The sequence below is a fragment of the Cuculus canorus genome, chromosome 4, assembly GCF_017976375.1.
Source record: "Cuculus canorus isolate bCucCan1 chromosome 4, bCucCan1.pri, whole genome shotgun sequence".
NCBI lineage: Eukaryota > Metazoa > Chordata > Aves > Cuculiformes > Cuculidae > Cuculus > Cuculus canorus.
In genome coordinates, this window is record NC_071404.1 from 66,078,302 (window position 1) to 66,099,401 (window position 21,100).

General features: G+C 39.0%; 1 protein-coding gene across 8 annotated transcripts in view; it reads left to right on the top strand.

Annotated features, from left to right (window-relative positions):
* INPP4B (inositol polyphosphate-4-phosphatase type II B) overlaps positions 1-21,100 on the top strand; it is a 328,507-nt gene that overhangs the window by 44,174 nt on the left and 263,233 nt on the right. For 7 of the 8 annotated variants that reach the window (XM_054065533.1, XM_054065540.1, XM_054065532.1 and 4 more), the window contains one exon: positions 1,068-1,126. The exons of the other annotated variant lie outside the window; for it this stretch is intronic. In XM_054065533.1, the coding sequence (XP_053921508.1) occupies positions 1,068-1,126 (59 nt within the window). The remainder of the gene's footprint in view (positions 1-1,067; positions 1,127-21,100) is intronic. 8 annotated transcript variants of the gene reach the window in all.

Here is a 21,100-nt window from a genome sequence, read left to right on the forward strand (position 1 = left end):
TCTAATTTTTCCAGTGTGCTCTATTGAAACATCTTAATTAAAATTATCAATAGGGAAAGAGAATTTTATTTATTTGCTTACACTAACAAGACATCCCCCTGGTCAATGTTATGTCTTTAATGGTGGCCAGCTTTGAGTTAAGTACAAGAGTTCCACAGAGGTGGCTGTACCCCAGGGTACAGCAATTGAGTCTGTCTGCTGACTGGAGACGTGGAGTTTCATGTGCCTTCTCAAAAATACAAAAGGATACATCTTGTGTAAAAATGTTCCCTCCTCTGTTAAGAAGTGATGTAGGGTTTGTCTGAAGAGATCACATTTGTCTCTGAAATCTACATGTATGAATGCCTATAATAGGTATATGTCTTGGTCTGTACCTACAGATATTTATACAAGTGCTTTTATAAAAAGAAAAATGATGAAATGTTTAAAATTGCTACTTCTAGGAAGAATAACTTTTGAAAGTTTTTTTGGCCCACTCGCCAAACCAAAAGTTCTGAAGAATTCCATGTTCTTAAAAGTTTGATTATGTGCCTGCATGGGTGTATAAATACAAATATGTTATTTGCATTGGTTAAGCACTTATGAAAAATAGAATAAAATAGTAATGGCAAAGTGACTGTAAATATTTAGGTCTCATTTGCTCATTTTTTATTTTCTGAAAATTGTAAGTGCAAAATAGCATGTTATAATTGAAGTGGAATAGTACATGGTTTTGTGTCTTAACAAGGATTATATTTCGTTTATTGAAATGATGGAAGCAAAAGGTGTTCCATGCTAAAGCGGCTGCTTCTGCTCCCGTGTGAGGAAAAGAGAGAAAAGCAGAGAAAACACAGCTGAGTGCATGTCACAGTCGCCAGTTCTTTCGGCTGCAGAGTAGAAGAAACCTTCTGGGAAGTTATTTGGCATTTAACAGCATGTTGTGCATAGGCAGCTGCTGAGTGAAGCTGGCTTTTTTAGTCAATAGTTTTCTTTTCTGACCTTTATAACTAATGCATCTTCTTTAAGAAGCGTTTAATGTGCGGAGACAAAAGGTTGTTTTTATTAATCTCTTATTTCTTTGCATACAGAACTGAGAGAGAGATGGTGCCGACTGAAAGGAAATCTGCTTTTTCTAATGAAAAATAAGGTAATTAATTTTCCTTCTGCTTTTCTTGATGTGTTAGTCTAATCTGTAAGAACTTGGGTAATCCTTTTTCATGATAGCTGTTGGCATTGTGATTTTGAGGACAAAAAAAGATTGCTATTATTAGAATAGTGGAGATAAAAAAAATAATCCGTTGTTTTCCTTCTCTAACACTAGATATTCTTCATGATATCAACATCCTTTAGCTGAATCGTAAATATTCTATGGCCAGGTTCACAACGTGCATGGGTGTAAATCCAGAATTACTCCATCAAATCAACTCTAATAATGAAAGCAAAATCTCACATCTAAATAGGGTATTGTGGTAATGCTCAAGATGCAAGCTTAGACCCCTACTACTATTTTTTAGTATGGTATTGTAAGTAAATTTTTATGAAGAGTGATATTTTTCTCTTCCTTTGTTGTGAAGAGCAATTACATGCCAAAAAAGAAGGGCCTATTAAAATAGGGTCTGATCCTGATACGTAATGGAAGTTTTACAGGATCTACTGAGTGCCCTCATTTGCAATTGGCTTTACTAGGACTTGAGGCTACTCATCCTTTGCAAAGGAGCAAACATTAAGTGTAGAATTGCTCTTTTTCTTACCCCTTCTGTCTGATATTATGAATACTGCTGCTGTAGTTGCATGAAAATAGCATTGGATTGTAAAGAATTAGGGATTAGTATGAGGCTTGAGACGCTTACCTGTTACCAGTAAGTATTTTATAATTGACTCCTAGGATATTTTTATACTGTATGGACCAGCGGATGGATGGAGATCATAGTATGGCTTGGCAGATTGTATATTCTGTTTGGAAGATTTGTCAATGTGATATCGTGGCTTATTTTACTATAGCGATGAATGGCACATATGGAATACTTTTAAAGCAGTTTTAGCTTTCAAAGCACTGTTCAGGAGCATGTGATAGATTGCCATATGTGTGCAAACAAAATGAGACAGTATGACATAAAGGTTTCTCTGGCTTGAGTTTCATATGGCTGCATGCCTCTGGGTGGTAAAAGGACCAACAAGTTTTATGTAGGTGAAAGCAAGCTCGTAGCCATTCTTTTGTTGCACTTTCCTAAGTTATCGTTCTGCTAAATGACTTGCAGAAACTCTTTTTAGCAAAGGGTTTTAAGTTTCAAATGACTCTTCTGCTCCATGTTCCTCCAAGCATGCTATTTTCATGGGAGTCCGTGTAGAACAGTTTCAGGAAATATTTTGATACAACTTTGTAGCTGTGAAGAGAGGAGTAGGAGAATTTTGCTGAAATTGAATGTAGCTATCAGTTTTGGCTCTGAAAATATAGAGAACTAATGTTACTCTACTAGTGGGTTTAGTGTGGATCCGTACTTAGTTTCATGTGGTGCATGGTGGGTTTTTTGTGTGTTTTTTTTGTGTGTGTGGATGAGGTGCAGATGGATGGAATGAGGCAATTGCAGCAGATCAGCCAACGTGCTGTTTCCACTCAGGTTGCTCAAGTGCAAAGCTGTATTTTGTGAAATTTGGAGGATGAGACACAGATTAATAGCTTGTTCCTGAAATGGTTTAGGCTTGCAATTAGTAAATGGGAGTTTCCCTTGAAATGGTGTGGTTTGACTGAACCAGTTAAAAAAGTGAATGATCTTCATCTCTGTGTCTGGCTCAGTCCTAAAAAACTACATCTCACTCTGGTTTTCTTGTTTAAAGAAGAGTTCAACATTTGCAGAAGTTAGGGAAGGAACCGGATTTGACAAATTCTAGCTTATCAAAAAAGACCAGTGACTTATTAATGTTGAAGTGTTTTCAAAAGGTACTTTCTTCCATTAAGGAGGTCACAATAAGATAAAAACTTGGAAATTGGAGTCAGACAAATTCAAATGGTCGCAGGATGATTTGCTATGGAAACCCAAGTGTGGTGAGATATAGTGGGTGCTCAGTTTCAAAATATCACAATTTACCGGGCTCGGTACAGAGACCACTGAGTGATTAAAGGGCAGTTCCCTGCAATAAATCAAGCTAAATTATGTAGCACTTCCTCGTCAGGTTATATCCTAGGAATTTGTGAAACAGTCATTTTCAGAAGCTTCATCTGTTGGGTACTGTAAAGGATAGCTTCTCTGACAAAGATGGATTTCTCTTGAATCACAAATCCCTGTTTCAAAGGATGCAATTTATAGGCATACTAAGTAAAACCAGAGCAATTTGTGTGCTGTGAGGACAGAAGGGGGTGTACTCTGTATTTCTTCCCCCGCCCCCCCCGATATCTCATTCAAGAAATGAGCAGGCATCCCATCTGAAACACATCCTTGACATACGAAATTGTAGTTTGAATTTTGGGAGTGTAGTTGGCCAGTATAATAACTGAAAATAGTCTCATTGTAAAAGTTATTAAGCATCTTAATAAACATAGTTGCCAATTTTCTGCTTTTATCATCCTACTGAAAACTTTGCCAATGCAAGTAATGTAATATGTGAAAGGTGTGCCCAGACAGTGCTGATGAAGCCATGTTCTTATTTTTGCATCCTGAAACCTGACTTGGCTAATGGCTTGACATAGAAGAAAAGTAACTGTTTTAGAAGCTCATCTGAATGCTAAACAGTTAACTCCAAAAGTCACTCATGAAATGAAGACTGATTTGCTGCTATTCATTTATAGCCGTCAGAGACACGTGTATGTCTCCATATACAAATGCTTATAGTTTAATGACAGACTCTCATTCTAGTTCAAATGTACATAAATTATACCATTTGTATGAGAACAGTCTTCTCAGTTGAATTTAAAAGGATGCTTCCTGACTTATCTGTGCTGTAAATCTTTAGTGTGGCAGTACATTTTTAGTACAGGGAAAAAATATGGTTTATTCCTCCACGTTATTTTCCTTGGTCTAGCAGTAAAGTTAGTTATTTTGGACCTTGAGTGGGCTAAGAATTAGACCTACTTGTAGCCCTGAGACACAATCCAGTATTTGGCTTTGCTCATTGATGAGAAGCTCGATGTGAGCCGGCGATGCGTGCTCGCAGCCCAGAAGCCCAACTGTATCCTGGGCTGCATCAAAAGCAGCGTGGCCAGCAGGGCGAGGGAGGGGATTCTGCCCCTCTGTTCCTCTCTTGTGAGACCTCACCTGGAGTATTGTGTCCAGTTCTGGAATCCTCAACATAAGAAGGATATGCAACTGTTGGAATGAGCCCAGAGGAGGGCTACAAGGATGATCCCACTGCTGGAGCACCTCCCATATGGGGACAGGTTGAGAGAGTTGAGGTTACTCAGCTTGGAGAAGAGAAGGCTCTGAGGAGACCTTCTAGCGACCTTCCAGTATCTGAAAGAGCTACAGGAAAGCTGGGGAGGGGCTGTTTACAAAAGTTTGTAGTGATGGGACTAGGAGCAATGTGTATAAACTGGAGCGGGGAAGATTTAGACTAGACATGAGGAGGGATTTCTTCACGATGAGAGTGGTGAGGCACTGGCACAGGTTGCCAAGGGAAGTTGTGGATGCCCCATCCCTGGAGGTGTTCAAGGTCAGGTTGGATGGGGCCTTGGGCAGCCTGGTCTGATGCGAGGTGTCCCTGCCCATGGCAGAGACATTAGAGTGGGATGATCTTTAAGGTCCCTTCCACCTAAACCATTCTATAATTCTATCTGCTAGTGTTAGTGAAACGTCTTGCCTTCATAGACTGCAGTGTGATGTGGGTAGTTGGGTGGTTTTGAGTTTTTTTAGGGGGTGGGGTTTTTTATTTTGTTTTTTTTTCTTCTTTTTTTTTTTTCCCCCAGATTGATTCCCTGCTTTATTGAGTTGGTTGTAGATGGCGATGTTATGGTAGCGAGGGGTCTGTAGGAGTGGCCTCAGTGAGAAAAGGTCAGGGGCTCTGCAACACACCCTCCACAGTGCCCATCTGCAAAGCAACTGGTGCTTCTGGGAATTTAAGAAAGGGGAAAATGCTGCACAGCAGTGGGGAGGTAAGAGAAAGATCCCTGCAAACACAACATTCAGAGAAAGAGAAAGGAGCTGCTCTTCTGCTCTACATGCAGAAGCAGATATTCCCCTGAAGCCTGTAGAGGAGACCATGCCAGAGCACATGGATACGCCCTGAAAGTCTGTGGGCAGTCCATGCCAGAGCAGGTTCTCATGGAAGGAACTGTAGACTATGGAGAGGACCAGTGTGGGAGCAGGTCATCAGTATCTGCAGCCTATGGGAGGGACCCCACAGTGAAGCAGGGGAGAAGCTTGAGGAGGAAGGAATGGCAGAGAAGATATGACCACAACCCCTTTCTTCGTCCCCTTGCCCACCATGCCACTTGGGGAGTGCGAAGGAGAGGGTAGAGTTGTTGAGAATGAAGGAGTGAAGTTGACCCTTGGCTAAAAAAGGGGATGAGAGGAAGCTGCTTTACTTCCTGTCTTTGTTTCTCACTATTCAGGTCTGTTTTAACTGGCAATAAAGTAAATTAATATCCTCTGGGTCGAGTATATTTTGCCTGCAATGGTAATGGATGAGTGATCTCTCTGTCTTCATCTTGGGCCATGAGCTTTAAATTTTATTCTCCACTATTGCTATTAAGAAGGGGGAAGTGAGAGAGCAATTGGGTGGGTGGCTGGCAGCCTGACAAGGTCAACCAACCACACGTGATCCTCTGTGGGAACTGTTCTTAATATCTTCCTGTGAAGTCCTAAAACCTCAAGTTTACATGTGAAGGCTTTCTGCTCACTTCTTGGGAAGTGGCTGATGTGTGCATTTGCATCTTCTGAAACACAGTCAGTATATGATGCTTTTGAAGGCATGGGTTTTGAAACTATGCTCCCTAAAGCTGTGGTTAACAGCGTGACTGGGCTGGGGAACCTAGCAGGGGACAGGGCTTCCAGAGAAAAGTTTGACATTGTGCAGATCTTGTACCAGTTCTTATGGATCTTAGCCCAAAATACTTAAAGATGGTGTTATTAGACTGTGTTTTCAAAACAGTTAAGATTTGGAACTAGAAGGCAATATATGCCTCACTTAAAGTACATAATATGTGGGTTATTCGCTTATTTGCTTAGACTCTACCCAAGTCCAGCCTGGGAGGTACTTTTTTCCATAACTCTTGCAGGAATTGGGGAGGACGGTTGCTGGGCACCAGTTCCTAATGCGTATAATAAATCTTATATACTTATGTGCCTTTTTTTCATTGGCATAAGAGGGGACTTTTGATTAGAAGTTTCAGATCTCCTTGGGGATTGCAGTATTGTGTACTGGTTTTGGTTTTAATTATAGATCAGAACTTATAGCAATGGCTTTCCCTTGTAGGTTTTTTTTTTAAAGAACAGGGCATATTTTTATATCGAATGTTACACTGTCATTTCCTTGTTGTTTTCTAATCATAGGTCCTTCAGAATAATTTTCTGTTGGTTTATGGGTTTTTTTTTTCCCCTGAAGGAAGAATTAAACAGATTACTTTAATCTTTCTCAAACTCTTTTTAATCCTTATGCCAATTTAGTACAGGATTTCTCTTCCCCTCCCTCTCACACCTGTGGTTAAAATCCTTAAACTGTTGTTTGCTTTATATGTGTGAATTTAGAGTGATTCCTACTGAAGTAAAGAAGGAAGCTACCTATCCCATCTATGGTTAATTTTCCCACATACTAATATTCCCAAATGATAATGCTGATGCGTAGCCAGTTTTGTGAATTACTTTGCAATCTACACATAAAAAGACACGCTAAAAAGTACAGTTATGTTTTTGCATCTCAGTAATAGCTCCAGAGGGCCCATTATGTTCTATTGAGTAAACATTTTGACATTCCTACTTATTTTTGAATATGTATTTAGGAATTTACTTAAAAATGGATTTTTGATCAATAGTCTGTGGTGGATTCTCTAGGAAAGTCATTAATGTCTATTGTGTAAATCTTTCTTAGTTTGTGGCTTAACGATCCCGTGAAAGTAACCATTCTAATCTCAATCTCTTACATCAGTTTGTCCATGCGCTGGCTCAATCACCTCATGCTGCTTTTGTGTGTGAAAGGTTGCCTTTTTAGGTTTTTGTGGTGTATGGATTTTTAATTATCATGTTGAAGGAAAAGTTTAGTTTTACGCGTGATTATAGTTAAGAGAAAAGCCTATATGAGTGCTGAAAAGGTTTTAAATTCGTGTCATATTTCACACATAGAATTCTAAACCTTTTTTTTTTTCTCTCTAATCTAAACAATGTTTTGTAGCAAACTTGACATGTAGTGAATCTATACTGTAGTGAATCTATATGCTTGTTTCCTAACCCCCCTAAACCCAAGGGGTTTATGTTGAAGAAGTGACAGACTTAACTACAGAGGTGTATGCTGGAGTGCTGTGATACACTGATTGCCTGAGAGAATTAAGTGAAAGGTGGTGAATATTTTGAATTACCTTTCCTTACAAGTGCATTGTTGGGCTTAAGATTTTGAACACAAGATTAATGAGCAAATCCAAATGGTTGTTCTGTCAATAATCTCAAGCTTCCTTGCAATGTTTGTGAAAGCTTAACATAAATTATGTTGTTATAGCATTTATCACGAGTGTAATGTCTTATTAACAGTTGGCAGAAAAGCCTCAAAGTAAGATTTCAGATTGACTCATAAATCAATAACCAGAGAACCATCTGCAAGGTAGAAATAATAGAATAATGACACAGTTTGAGGTCCTGATGTGAATTACATTGTAATGCAGCTGTGATAATGTTATTCAGGTTTTCACAGCATAGTTATCTGTAAGTTCTGCCATAAAAATGTGAGAATGTATCAGTGAATCTTCTCTGCAGTCAGGCAGGCATACACAATGTATTTTAGCATTTCAGCAGAGCTGTATAGCTTTAGTATTTTCCTTTCTTATTTGATATCTTCTAAATATTCCTACAGAGTGAGATTGCTTTATTTATATTGAAGCTGTGGAGCCTTTTCTGGTCTTTTGGACTATGCGGTTTTCTCTGTGTATGCGGTTTAGCATTTTGTAAGTCAGTAATCTCTCCAGGGCATCTTGAAATAAAAGTGTCTCTTCTGTCTAAGGATATATTTTTTATAAACCATTTTTCAGCAGTGGTTTCTGTTTTCTAGAGCATGCTCTGTATCAGTTGAAGTGTTAAGGTCTGAGCAGCCAGAAGAAGTGGTGCTGCACTGTGTAGTGCTTTGGGATTGAATGTCCTTGCTGATGTGTTTTTTGGCTAAAAGCTACGTGGAAGATATTGGTTATGACCACATTTTGCAATGTCTGTAAACTGAGAAGCAGGTAAGTGAATCTATATCTGTAATGTGTAATATGTTGTTGATGTGTTGGGAAGATTTTGATTTACAGTAACAAGTGTGTTAAACAGATAAAGGAGCAGCAAATGACAGAACTATGGCACAAGCAGATCTGGAAGCTCTCTCGCCCCTTACATGGCTCAAAAGTCAGTGTGTTTCTGAGCATTCTCAGCCCCAACATTACATATACTTTTTTTTTTCTGCACTCAACTGAGATATCGATTGTCCTCTTACTGTTGGAAAGAGGTTTCTATATGTATATAACCATACACACATGCAAGTTAAATATTAATTGTTGCCAAGTTGGCTTTTTAGCCTGTCTCTCTCTCTTTTTTTAGCCTCTCTTTGCCTGTTCCTGTAGTCATGCATACAAGTCAGTGAGAACTCGTATACGTTTAAAGTCCCTTACTTACGTGGGGCCTATTGTTAAATATCCAGTTGTGTTGCCCCTCGTGTTATTATCAGAATGCTTATTATTATCAGAATGCTTATTTTTTGTATGCCTTAAGTTAAATAGTAGATTTTTTTAAAGATGTCTTGATGTTTTTAGCCATATTGGATTAAAAGAATGTTATGCAGAGAATTCTATGCTAGTTGAATGCTATAAAGTCTAGCCTTAAAACCCAGCTAAGAACGATGTACTAAAGGCCATTTTAGTGTTAGGAGGGAGGAAGCTGCCGTCTTCACACTGCTCATGAAAAGATAATGTGGCAAGCATGAAGTTGTCTGGAATAGTTGGGGCAGAACAGTAAGTGGACAAGCATAACCTTGGATTTTCTTAGTGGCTGTTCCTCCGAAACTGTCGTAGTGCTCATGCAGACCGTTATATTTTAGGAGTCCTGCAGACCCCTGCAAGCCCAGTAGCACCACAACACTGTGTCCCCCTGGGATAGCAAGGGCACACTGAGGTTTTGTTACTGAATCTGTGCAGCACCACTAAGGTCTGTGTGCTGACTGTTGCTGCTGGCCACTATTCAGCAGTACTTCAAAATACAATTTATAACTGCCAAGTAATGAGAATAGTTATTTGCTCCTATTTTAACCATGAACTGAAAGACTATAGATCTATTCCTCGCCCCCCCTCCCCCCAAATTTAACAGTATCCTAGCAAGCCCTACTGCCTTTTTCCTTCTTTGATTCGCTCATTATCTTGCAGCGTCTCCTTCCTGTCTGCAGATGTTGCTGCTCTCCAGATAGTGAAGCCCTCTCTTCCCTTCCTCTGCTGTTGGGAGGCAGACCTTTCTCTAAACATGTGCTTGCTGTGATAATTCCATTCTGTCTCCTGGTTTTCTTCTGCGTCTACTTTCATGCCTTCCTTAACTTGTTTCATAACGTCTTCTTTTTCCTTTAGTTTTTTCATGGCATAAGCATGCTTTAATCCTTCCCATTTTTGTGCCTCCCTGTCAGTGACCTGCCTGCTTCCCCATCTGTGCCTGTTAAGTCTCTCTGATATCTGAACTCTAGTGCTACTTAGTGTAGTGTCAACCATTGCATTTCCATCCCAGTATTCTCCCTGGTTCCGTTTCTGTCCCTTGCACTCTACAGACTTTTACTAATCTCCTTTGAATAACCTCTTCTGAACAAGAGCTAAGAATAGTCTCTTGTTCATGTAACTGTCTGCCACTTCCAGCACTAGCTCACACTCTGTCTCCATTTTCTTCTGGACATTCTCAACTTCTTCCTTCGGCTTTATTCTTTTTGGGGATTCGTTGTGTGCTGTACATAAAGATGAAGTATATATTAGAAAAATGTAACTTAAACTCGCACATTCTTCAGTACTAAATTGCATCTAGATCTGCCTCAATACCTTTTTGTCCAAACTACGCTTTCATCTTGCCTTTCAGAGACCTCTTCCTGTGCATTTAGCCATGGAATTCAATTTCAACAGGAATCAAACAGCTGCTTAATCTTTCCTGTCAAGCTCTTCCTCCCATTGCTTTTGATAGCTGAAGCAAACATCACTTCTCTTCCTGCTACTCGTACCATTTTTAGCATTGCTTTCAACAGGAATGTGTTTCTAAGTGCTCATGTTCTGACAATGTCTGTGTTTTGCAGATTCTTTTTAGATAGACTACTCTTTGTTTCCGTATCGCCTAAAACTCTGGACTGGGGTAATCTCATTTTGCATTTTCTTTGACTGAAATACTCTTCCCCCGATCTTGGGAAGGAGGAGATCTGGTTATGTCCATTAGAGCTTTTGTAAAAATCTTCCTAGGCTTTTTTTTTTTTTTTTTTTCTGACTGTTTCTCTTTCCTTTGCATCTGACTCCCATGTCCTTCCTTGTAAGTGCTTTGTTTTCACTGTGAAGATTTTTCCTAGTTTCCAGTACCCTGGTCAGTCCTTTGGTTAAAGTTCTGATTCTAAGCTGTGTCCAGCACAGTGCCTGCATTCACATATATATGAAACCAACAAAGAAGTAGTAGAACAAAATACTTACTAAAAAGTATAAACTCATTATATTCCTTTACGTTGTGATTCTGAAGAATTTGACAGATCTTCTTTGCTATGATGCTTACAAGAAGTTTGCAATGATGCTGCCTTTTTTTATCTTAATGTTAATTGGCTGTCATGTAGGCTGATGTGGGATTGCATGTCTGTGGTGTATGAGCTCTCTGGCTTTCTTCCTTTCAGGTTTAATGTCTGTGATCTGTATCTGTACGGTGGATAATAAGGGTCCTATGGTTCTCGATTTGCATATGTGAACAGCGGTGATATTTATAAGCATTTAATCTGAGCAAATAACTGAATTTGTGTTACCTAATGGAATTAGCTAGATTTAATTTTTTTGTAGTTGTTTGTGTTCTCCACTCTTCCTGCAGCAATCGATGTGTTCTAATTGCATAATATATGGAGTTGTATATGTTACAATTATATAATTGGCAATAATCAAGCACCAATCTTGTTTAGAATAGATAATTGTGTAGATAACTGTATTTAAAAGGTTGCAGAGCATCCTCGTACGGTTTTGTCTTTGTTCATTGGCTCTTGCTGCATTTTGTGTTGCAGTGAACCCGGTGATGGTTCTCAAAGATTATGGAGTCTGGTAGACGTTTCTCTTGGGCAGCTTCACTCGTGGCTGCAGGGACTGCTGAGGCTGTGTAGGACTTCACTATTTGAGATAAGTTTGCAGAATTAGGACTCAATTAGCTTCCACAGGTGTTCTGGGAAACTTGGGTGTGAATATTTACGATGCAAGCTATGGGTTAGAGATGACTCTTAGTCTGGTTTTGGTGAGAGAAGACATGATAGCTGTACTGGAAACAAGAAAGGATTTGAAACTTCCTGCACAGGTGCTGAGTGGACAATGTATAGCAGTCCCTAGCTCAGCTGACTGCAATTAAAATACTTAGATTACCTTATTGAATATTAGCTGTTAGCGCTGAAAGAAACCTAGGGGTGGAGGAGGGCTAATAATAGCAGTGGATGAACATGCTACACTAGGAGACAACTCCTGCTGCACTCCGTGAATCTGTACTGAAGGGAACCATGGAGATGTTTTGATTTGTATTTTGAAGTTGGTATCCACTGCAGCTGGAAGAGTTGCTTGGCCTATGAAACTATTTCACTTCACAGTGCATTCCAGCGAAGAGCCTCTTATGCAGATAAAACTGTATCAAACCAAGCACAGAGCTGGCACTTATTAAATTATGTTACTCTGAATGGGGATATTACTCCTAAGAGAAAATGTTGTGCAAGAAAGTATAACAGGTGATCTTTGAAGTGGTATACCTGCGTTGTTTAGTGCTGAGTGACTAATAGTCAAAGGAAGAACTGACCACCTATTATTTCAAAACCAAAACAAACGCCACCCTAAAACCAATGGTTTGCATCACTTTTGTTTTTACAGGGCAGGAAACCAGTTTGTCAGGATTCTCTTGCTAAAAATCTTCTTTCACTCAATGTGGTCTGTGCCTAATGTGAGGTATTATTCATGCTTCATTATCCTGTTGGATAGGCAATGTAGCCTGGCTGCCAGCTTGTGCTTGCTGGGCTTTTCTGTTGAATCGGTCTCATTTTGGAATACAACCTCTGTTTAGGCTGCTTTGGTTTTGGTTTGTGGTGGAAGTTGTCAGTAGATGGCAGCAGCAGCAATCTCTTCAGGTGACAGTTTTAGGTTACCAGCTAAACGAGGTCTTGCGCTAATCTTAACTACTCCTAAGAAAAAATACTCTACTGAAGTAATTCACTGAGGGCAAAAGTTGGTTTTATTTTTGACCTCAGAGAGGGTTTGGAAGCCAGGAGCTGCTGATTAACCTCAGTTTAGGCTTTTACAAGCAGGATGATGAGAGAAGGGAAGCCAGAGGAGTATATGTACAGCTAGATTCATCTTACAGCTGCAAAGTGATTGATGTCAGCCAGCTCAAGGAATTCATGGGTAGAGCCCCCTGTACCATCAAAGATGATCTTCTGGCTAGCCTGTGCTTGCCTGACTGTATATCCATTAGCGAAGGCTGTATTTAGCAGAAGGGAGGAGACGAGCTGTGCATATATATATATATATATATAAATACATCAGGGTGCTTCTCCTTAAATTGCATCCCAAGTGATCCTAACTAGCATTTTTTTTCTAGTGCTTGCTGCTGCAGTGGCTCTGAAGTCTGAGAGCAGCCTGATCTGTGCTGTAGTCTCTGCCTCTTAAGGACATGAAGCATAAAGGGCTGTGTTGTTCTGCCCACGTCTTCTCTTTTCTGCCCTGCTGTGTAGGGTTGATTTAGAAGATGTGCTATGTCTGCAGAAAGGTCCTTCAGGGAGAGACTATTTTCTTTGTCTTGGGCCTCCCTGTATAACCCAGCTTCCATGACTTGATTGGGGAAGGGATGAGAATTGACGCATGGTGAGTTCAAGGTCCTGGTGATGCTGGAACCAGAAGGTGTTTCAGGATGGTGGTGGAAAGAGGAGGTCACCTCAGTAGTGGTAAGGGGTAGCCAAGCTTCCACAGGTTCCTGGCTATGCTGAGAAGAAAAATGCTGGGTTTTATACCTCTCTGAGAGTGAGATCTAATGATTTTCTTTTTTCCTGAATAAGTCGGATGCCTCTAGTTGATAAGAAAGGCTGTAGTGCTCTTTTAGCCTCTCATCTGGTTTGTCAGCAGCTACTAATGTCTATTGAGGACAAAATGGTGTCTTCTCCTTCAGTGTCTTCACTAAGCACTGTTATTTACTATTCTCTTTCTTTTTCTGCTCAACCCTCAGAAGTGAGCTGAATTCTCCACAGTGCTGCCAGAACTTATTTGCTGAGTAGTGAGGGCTAATTTGAAGTCCAATATTGTAAAGTGTTTTGTGCTTTGCCAGCTGTGCAGTTTGCACTTACCAGCACTGAATTGTATTTAATATTTTATCACTTGGTCGGTGAGGACACCGAGAGCCTATAGCTTTGCCGTCAGCTTTAGGTTTGAGTCTCTTCTGTTGGCATTAGCAAATGTTATGACCTCGCTATACACATTCTTGTTCTTGCACCTGTTAATGCAAGACACCTGCCCTTTATGTCTTTGCAGTGTAACTTTTCCAAGCAATTGGTGAAGGACCTTATAAAACTTCTTTGAAAAAAAGTTAATGTGTGCTACGCCAATGCTTCTGATTATTCTAGAAGGTTTGTGACATGTCATGACTTCTACAAAACCTGTTAACCCTTTATCTTCCTGTTATTATTTTATTTTTATTACTGTCTCTTATTTTATTCTATCACTTCTACAAATTTGTCCAGTACAGAGGAGTTCTTCCATAAAAGGTCTTGAAGTCTACTATTACGTACCTGCTTGTACAAGATTGGTAATACCAATCACAGGCAGAGATTGGCCAGAATGTTAACCTAACTTTAGTTTTTTAGAATAAATTAAACATTTTTTTTTGTTTTAAACTGAAAATGTTACTTCAATTAATCAAAAACTTGCACTTGATAGTATTTAGAGCTTTACTGTGGCTCCCTAATGGAAGTTCAGGAGAAGTGAAAGGTAGGGAAAACAATCTGTAGCTGAAGTCATACATACTTCATTTTCTTTTGCAGAAAAAAACAAACAATTGCAGATCTGAAAAGAATTGCTAGGTTTGGGAGAGTTTTGGTTATGTGGTTTTGTGTTTTTTGTTTGTTTTTTTTGTTGTTTGTTTTTATTATTTTATGATATGGGGGTCTACAGGAAGCCTGGGGAGGGGCTTTCTGTCAGGCAGTGTAGTGATAGGATGAGAGGTGATGGTTTTAAGCTGAAAGAGGGCAGATTAATATTAGGAAGACATATTTTGTTTACTCTGAAGGTAGTGAGGCACTGGAACAGGTTGTCCAGAGAAGATGTGGATGCCTCTTCCTTGGAGGTGTTGAGTCCAGGTTGGATGGGACTTTGAGCAACCTGGTTTAGTGGGAGGTGCCCCTGCCCATGGCAGAGTGGTTAGAACAGGATGATCTTTAAGGTCCCTGTCAACTCAAACCATTCTATGATTTTTTAAGTGTTTTGTTCTTACCTAAATAAACATTCACCTCAGAGGGCTTTTGGTGGTATGTTTTAATCCCATGCATCTGGCCTTTACTTTGTTCTTGGTTTACTGAAATTCTTACTTTGGCTCACCTTGACTGTTTGAAAAGTCTTCTTGATATTGAATATATCTCTAGACTTTTACCATTGACCTTTCCTTTAGGCCAATATTTATGAAGAATAGAAAATATGTGCAACACAAGTTCATGAAAGAAAAATGGATATCTATGTAGTGTTTCAGAAGGATATAAAAGCTTTCCTAATATAACAACATTCTGAAGTATTCCCATGACAGAAGATAAGCCTCAACATTGCGAATGATGTCTCCTTTTCATCACAGCCTAAAAAGCTAGTGCTAATGGATCAACTCTTTAGAGGGCGACAATTAATTCTATTTCTGTTAAGTACATTGCAGATACTACTGCAGCCTGAGTGACAAGCTCCTGTGTCCTACTAGCATCCGGTGGTTTGGTTTCATTGGAGTCAGGGTTAGGGGATGCAACACTACTGCTTTGTTGAGCAGATCTGCCAGTGATTATGAAGAATCTGCAGCTGTTTGCACGATCTCCTTTTTCACAGGAGATACTTTAGTGATGGTGGCTTGTTGATGTGCTGGAAGGTTGAGGTGACTTAAAAAAAACAACCCACGTTTGTTCACTTAAAAAAAAAAAAAGCCTCCCCCACCCTTTCTCCTAAAATAGCCAGGAACATCTCTCCCCTCATTTCAGAATCAGTAGATGGAACTGCTTTTACCTGATAGTCTTTCATTTTATGGGTATCTCCTAGATACACAGAAAGGTTAAATCAACAGACCTAAAGTCTAATGGGACATTTTGAGGATCAATGTCAGTGTAGTTCAAGGATATATTTTGGGAAATCTTATACAGACTTGCGTCAGGAAGGAGTCAGGACTTGCATCTGGAATACTCGACACAGGAGCTACCAGAAGCCACATTATTTTTCAGAATGTTTCTGACTTTCTCTGCATTTCTCTTTAATGAACATCGTGTCTTTTGTTGGGCTCATGGGGAGTACTTATGTGCTCCCTGGGGATTTTTTTTCCTACCAGTCATTCTTTTCTGATCCATGATGTTGGACATACATGGAGGCAAAGTCTTCTAACTGATCCTGCAAATCTCACTGAACACTTATGTGTTAAAACTAAAAACTCCAAGGAATTATTTGAAATGTTAAATAATCTAGAGTGGGGAGAATTGCAGGTGGGAATTAAATCTGTGTCAATAGAAGCCTAAAAAACTGAGACACTGTCCATGCTGCAAGCCAAAGGTCCTTGTTTAGTTTTTGTGAACGTAAGCATAGCTGACTGGCTCGACGAGGTGGCAGCAAAGCTGTAACAGCCTGGTGGTCACCCAGGGTCCTGGGCAAGCTCGTGGGCTCTTGGTGGAAAGCCATCAGAGCCCTCCACCTGGACTGCTGTGTAGATGTGTCCTGTGTGGCACTGCAGGTTAATACTGTGAAAGGCTTCTACATTATAGAAAAGGCACTGTGGGCTAAGTCATAGGCTATTAATCAGAGGGTTTAAATACCACTGAAGTTTGACCTTTGTAAGGGAGCTTGATAGCCTCTGCTAGAAAACGTATACAGTTTGTAGCCTGGAGAGAAGCAGTTCTATTTATTTTGCTTTTATTTGATGTGTTGCTTGGTTCTGAAATTAAAATTATTTCCATTAAGCTATTCTCTGTAGAGAAAGATAGATTATTCTTAGGAAAGGCAATAAAAATAAATATGCTAAGTTTTATCTGGCAGATTTTAAAAGAGAAAGAAAATACAGTTTCTCCCTTTATCTCATCATCCTAATAAAGTGTAAAGCTTTGGCTTGATTTTTTTTTTTCCTGTTGGTTTTTTTTTGTTCTCTCTGCCCTCCCCCACCCCGCTAAACACAGTAGATATAGGATTTTGATTGGTAAAATTCCATTGATTTTTTTTTTTTTTAAATCGATGATGTTCAAATGACAAGGAATGTCCAAACTGTGTCACAGACTCAGAAAAGCAAGACTGGAAAGGACGTTCAGAATTTTTCATCCTTCCATGTTATGGAACATGTGAAGGCCTAGTCCTTTACCCTCTCTACTCTGACATGAGATAAGTTCTGGAAACTCTGAAGCTGGGGGGAGAAGATAAAAGCATCTAGGGCAGACTTCTCCCTCTGCAGAGATATAGGGCTCTGTGTGTGTGTGTTGGGTTTTTTCATTGTTTTTCTCTTTTAAACTTATTTTTTTTAATTTTTTTTTTTATTTTAGTGTTCATGAGGACAAGTGAAAGAGCAAAAATCATGCATAGTTGACCTCTAATTTGCTAGCTGTCTTTCTTGGCAAGCTTCTTTTCATGACCTATACTCCTATGGCTGCAGCCAGAACTCATGGATTTACCTGGTTGCTTTGGATCCAGTGTGGGCAACACAACTCATATTGCTGTTTCCTGACATAACAGACTTTCCTTTTGAGTTTCAGCCTGATGCTCATTCACACTGTGCACGCTCACGAACTGCTTAACTGTAACTGATTTTATTTTAAACGTAACATCAAGCTACTACTCTCATATTCCTTTTAAAAATTATTATATTAATTTTTTGATTTTTTTTGGCAAGTTCTTCAGATTAATACACTATTGTGAACAGAACTAATAGTTTATTTTGTTCAGTAAAAGAATAAAGATTTTCATTTCTAGTAGAGAAGAACTGGGAAAAAAAAATCATTGAGGTGTTATTTGTATATATTGTTATAAAAAGAATGCATGACTTTTAGGCTTCCAAAAACCTGTAATAAAAAGTATTGATTAGCCAACAGTCAGAAATGGCACAAGGAAACATCTAAAATCTTGATCAAATTTGGATTAAAATTGTTTCTTGAAGACAGACACTAAAGGTTTGTATTTCACCTGAACAAATTTCCTTTGACCTGATGATACATGTAGCTACCAACCTGTTTGCTTGCTCTGCACTATTACATACATTGATAAGGTAAGCTAAGTTAAGCTTTAGAAAGACTGCATATTGTAACTCTACAAAAGATATGTGGGATTAGTTTTCCACAACTTGTTTCATACAAACTTGCTGCATTCAATTCATGAAACTGAGTAAAGCTTCCTGGGTACGGCTGTAAGCCCTCAAATAGGGAATTTTTCCTGTAGAAGTGCATTTAATTGCACCTGTTCCCGTTCTGATCCACTGGTATTTCTTTCCATATTGATAGCTTTAGTCTGACTAATTTTCTGTAATATGCTGGTCTTCTAAATAAGTTCACACCTGAAATGTTCTGAATTTCCTTGTTTGGGAGGATGGATCTCTCGACTTTGTGGAAGAATTGATCTTATTCCCCTGTGCCTGCCCCCTTCCTGCCCCTGATAAAATCCTAGCAAAAAGGTAGGAAGAATTTTCATGCCTTATTCAACAATGTGTCTTTTGTTTATTCAGTGGTGTTCAGCTAAGTTGAATAAACACAGACTTCTTACATTTAAAGCAGCATGAGAACAGGAACAAGAATTTCATGGACAGAAATGCAGTATTTGCCTTTTAGAGACTCTGATCCAGTGTTTGTGCTTCCCACAGCCCTGATCCATACTAGATACAAATCTCTTGTCTAAGTCTGTGAAGCATCTATGATTTTAGCCTATACAAGACTATGTAAAATTAGTTCAGACTGATGTTTGGAAAGAAAAGTGTTCATTTCTGCTTGGTGCTGGAAATTAGCAGGTCAGACATATCCAACTTATGCTAAAAATTTTGTCATCCTCCAAAACCTGAAAGAAGCTGGGAATATACTTCAGAGTGGTTTCTAAAGTTGTCACTTAAGTAACAGGGAATCCAAATCTTCTTTGCATACAGGCAAGCTAATTTGAATGTTTTCAACCTTATTCTGCAGTGGTCTACATTTTTTTCTGTTGAATGGAGAAATATTCTTCTAATTCTTTTTCAAAGCAGGTTTTCAGTACATACTTGGTTTATACCAAGTAGATAAATTGAGCATGAGGTGGAACTGCAACCAATTATTTGATTTCTTAATTGCTTACTCTGTTTTTCAGATTATATGCTTTATTCCTCACCTACCTTTTAGAAAGTGTTTATATGTGAATGTTAAGCTCAAAGTTGGGACAATCTCTATAGTGATGATTTCTCTGCTCGGCAGTATTCGTAAATCAGATATTTGTAGTTGTGCATTTTAAAACATTCTTCCCTACTCACTACGTAGAAAAATATAACCTGAAAGCAAGGTCTTGCCTCTTGTGAAGAAAGCAGTATGATTTATATGTAAACATTACAGGGTAAAATAAGTTATCAATAGAAGTGAGCATAAATATTCAATAAATTCTGCCTAAGGAAGCATGAGCTGTGCTTTCATCATCTTCTAGTAGCTGCTCTCTGGTCTTTACTTCATCTCTTGCTGCTTATCATGAATCAGGATTGTCTAAGTGACTTCACTGTAACAGATTTAGTGCTTCACATGCCTTCACTGTCTCCTGCCTCATGGAAGAGGTCATTAAAAACAAGGCAGTTTTGCACTAAATTCTGCACTTCACCCCTTTATTATTCCTACCTGTGCCCTCTTGCTTCTTTTCAGCGATGAGGTTCCATCCCTGAAAGAAAGGTATGTTTTCTTTTCTTGGTGCTAGATGCTACCCAAAATTGTGACTGCCGCCTTCTAGGACAGTCCTGAAGATAAACGCTGAAATCTGCCAACAATGTCAAAATACCATTTAGGTGGAATGGTGGAATGATGGGATCTTGGTGACGACAGCTTAAGAACTCTAAATTTGGCTTTCTACACCTCTTCCTGTTCTATGGTAAAGCTAAAATATCGCAACCCACCTTTAAAATATATTAAAACATTTGCCCATTGAAAGATAGGAGCATATTCTGTTAAAGGTGGAAGTGACTTTTTTTAGAGCTGTGCAGTAAAAAATAGATTATAAAAAAATAGTCCTAGTATTGAGTCTTGTATGTGATCTTTGTTGGTTAAAGTTTTCCCCAAAGGGAATCTCTAAATACTTCAATCAAGCAAGTTGTTTTTTGTCTCCTTAGTATAACCAGTGAAATATGGAACAGTGTGAAATGCCTTCTCAATGAAGGATTTTTCTAAAACATTGCTGACTTCTTCTTTCTTTCCAGTCATGCAGGAGTTCCAAAAGTGTAAACATTCAAATGTTCTTACTTGTACAGGAATATATATTTTTCTATCCAAAGTGAATAGAAGACTGCTGAAGGAAGCCAGCTTCTGCCTATTAAGTAATATTCTCGTGGCTTGTAAAATAGGGAAATGGAATATCTGAAACTGCAGCTTTCATTTTGATGTATTGCTGGCTGTTATGCCTTTGGAATTATAAAAGACGTACTTAAGTGTGAGCTGGAGAATAATGTCATGGGAAAAAATGTTACTTTTTGGCAGTGGTTTAAAATAAGTTCAACCTTAGAAATGTTCAGAGTCAAATGTTCCTGTTTTGATTAATTCCCTTGCATTTATATATTGCCAGCATTGTGTTGTGAATGACCTTTTTCATTTTAAATGAAAAAAAAAAGCCTGAAATTAGAGATGCAAACCTTTTTTTTCTTTTTTTTTCCCCACTCACTCTGAAATAGGAACATTTTCTGGTCCAGTAAGTAAGCGAATGTTTACAATTGGTGAAGGAGTAGAATTTTAGAATAAGATGTTCTGTAAAACTGGAGTAAACACAGAATTCTCAATTAACTAGTAACAGAAGGAAACAATTGGATAGACTTTTTTTTTTTTTTTCTTGAAAGATTTGGCAGGGGAAGGGGGCTTAGGGTGTGTTTGTGGTACATGTGTGTTTTGGGGTTGGTTAGTTTGTGTTTTTCCTGTGCAGCTCTTTCCACATTACTGCCTATGTTTTAGATTGTGAGATCTGAATTGCATCAATATTGCTCACCTTAGGCTAGGCTGCCTTTCAAGATCCGTAGAAGCCATGGGCTCTAGGTAGAACTTGCCAGACTGTCTTGATTAGGTGTTTCGCTTTCCCCAGATCAGCAGATGGTAACAAAGCCTTAATTCTGAATAGCTCTGCTGAAGTGTAGCCTAACACACTTTTAGAAGGAGATTAAGGTAAAATGCTTTCCAGCCTCCTCAGTGTACCAGTGAGTGGCGTGATGGCTATTCCATAAAATCATAGTGTCCTGATTTGGAAGAGACCCACAAGGACCAGAGTCTGACTCCTGTTCCTGCACAGGACAGCCCCAACATTCACACCATGTGTCTGAGTTCATTGTTCAAATGCTTCTGGAATGTTGTCAAGCTTGGTGCCATGATGCTTCCCTGG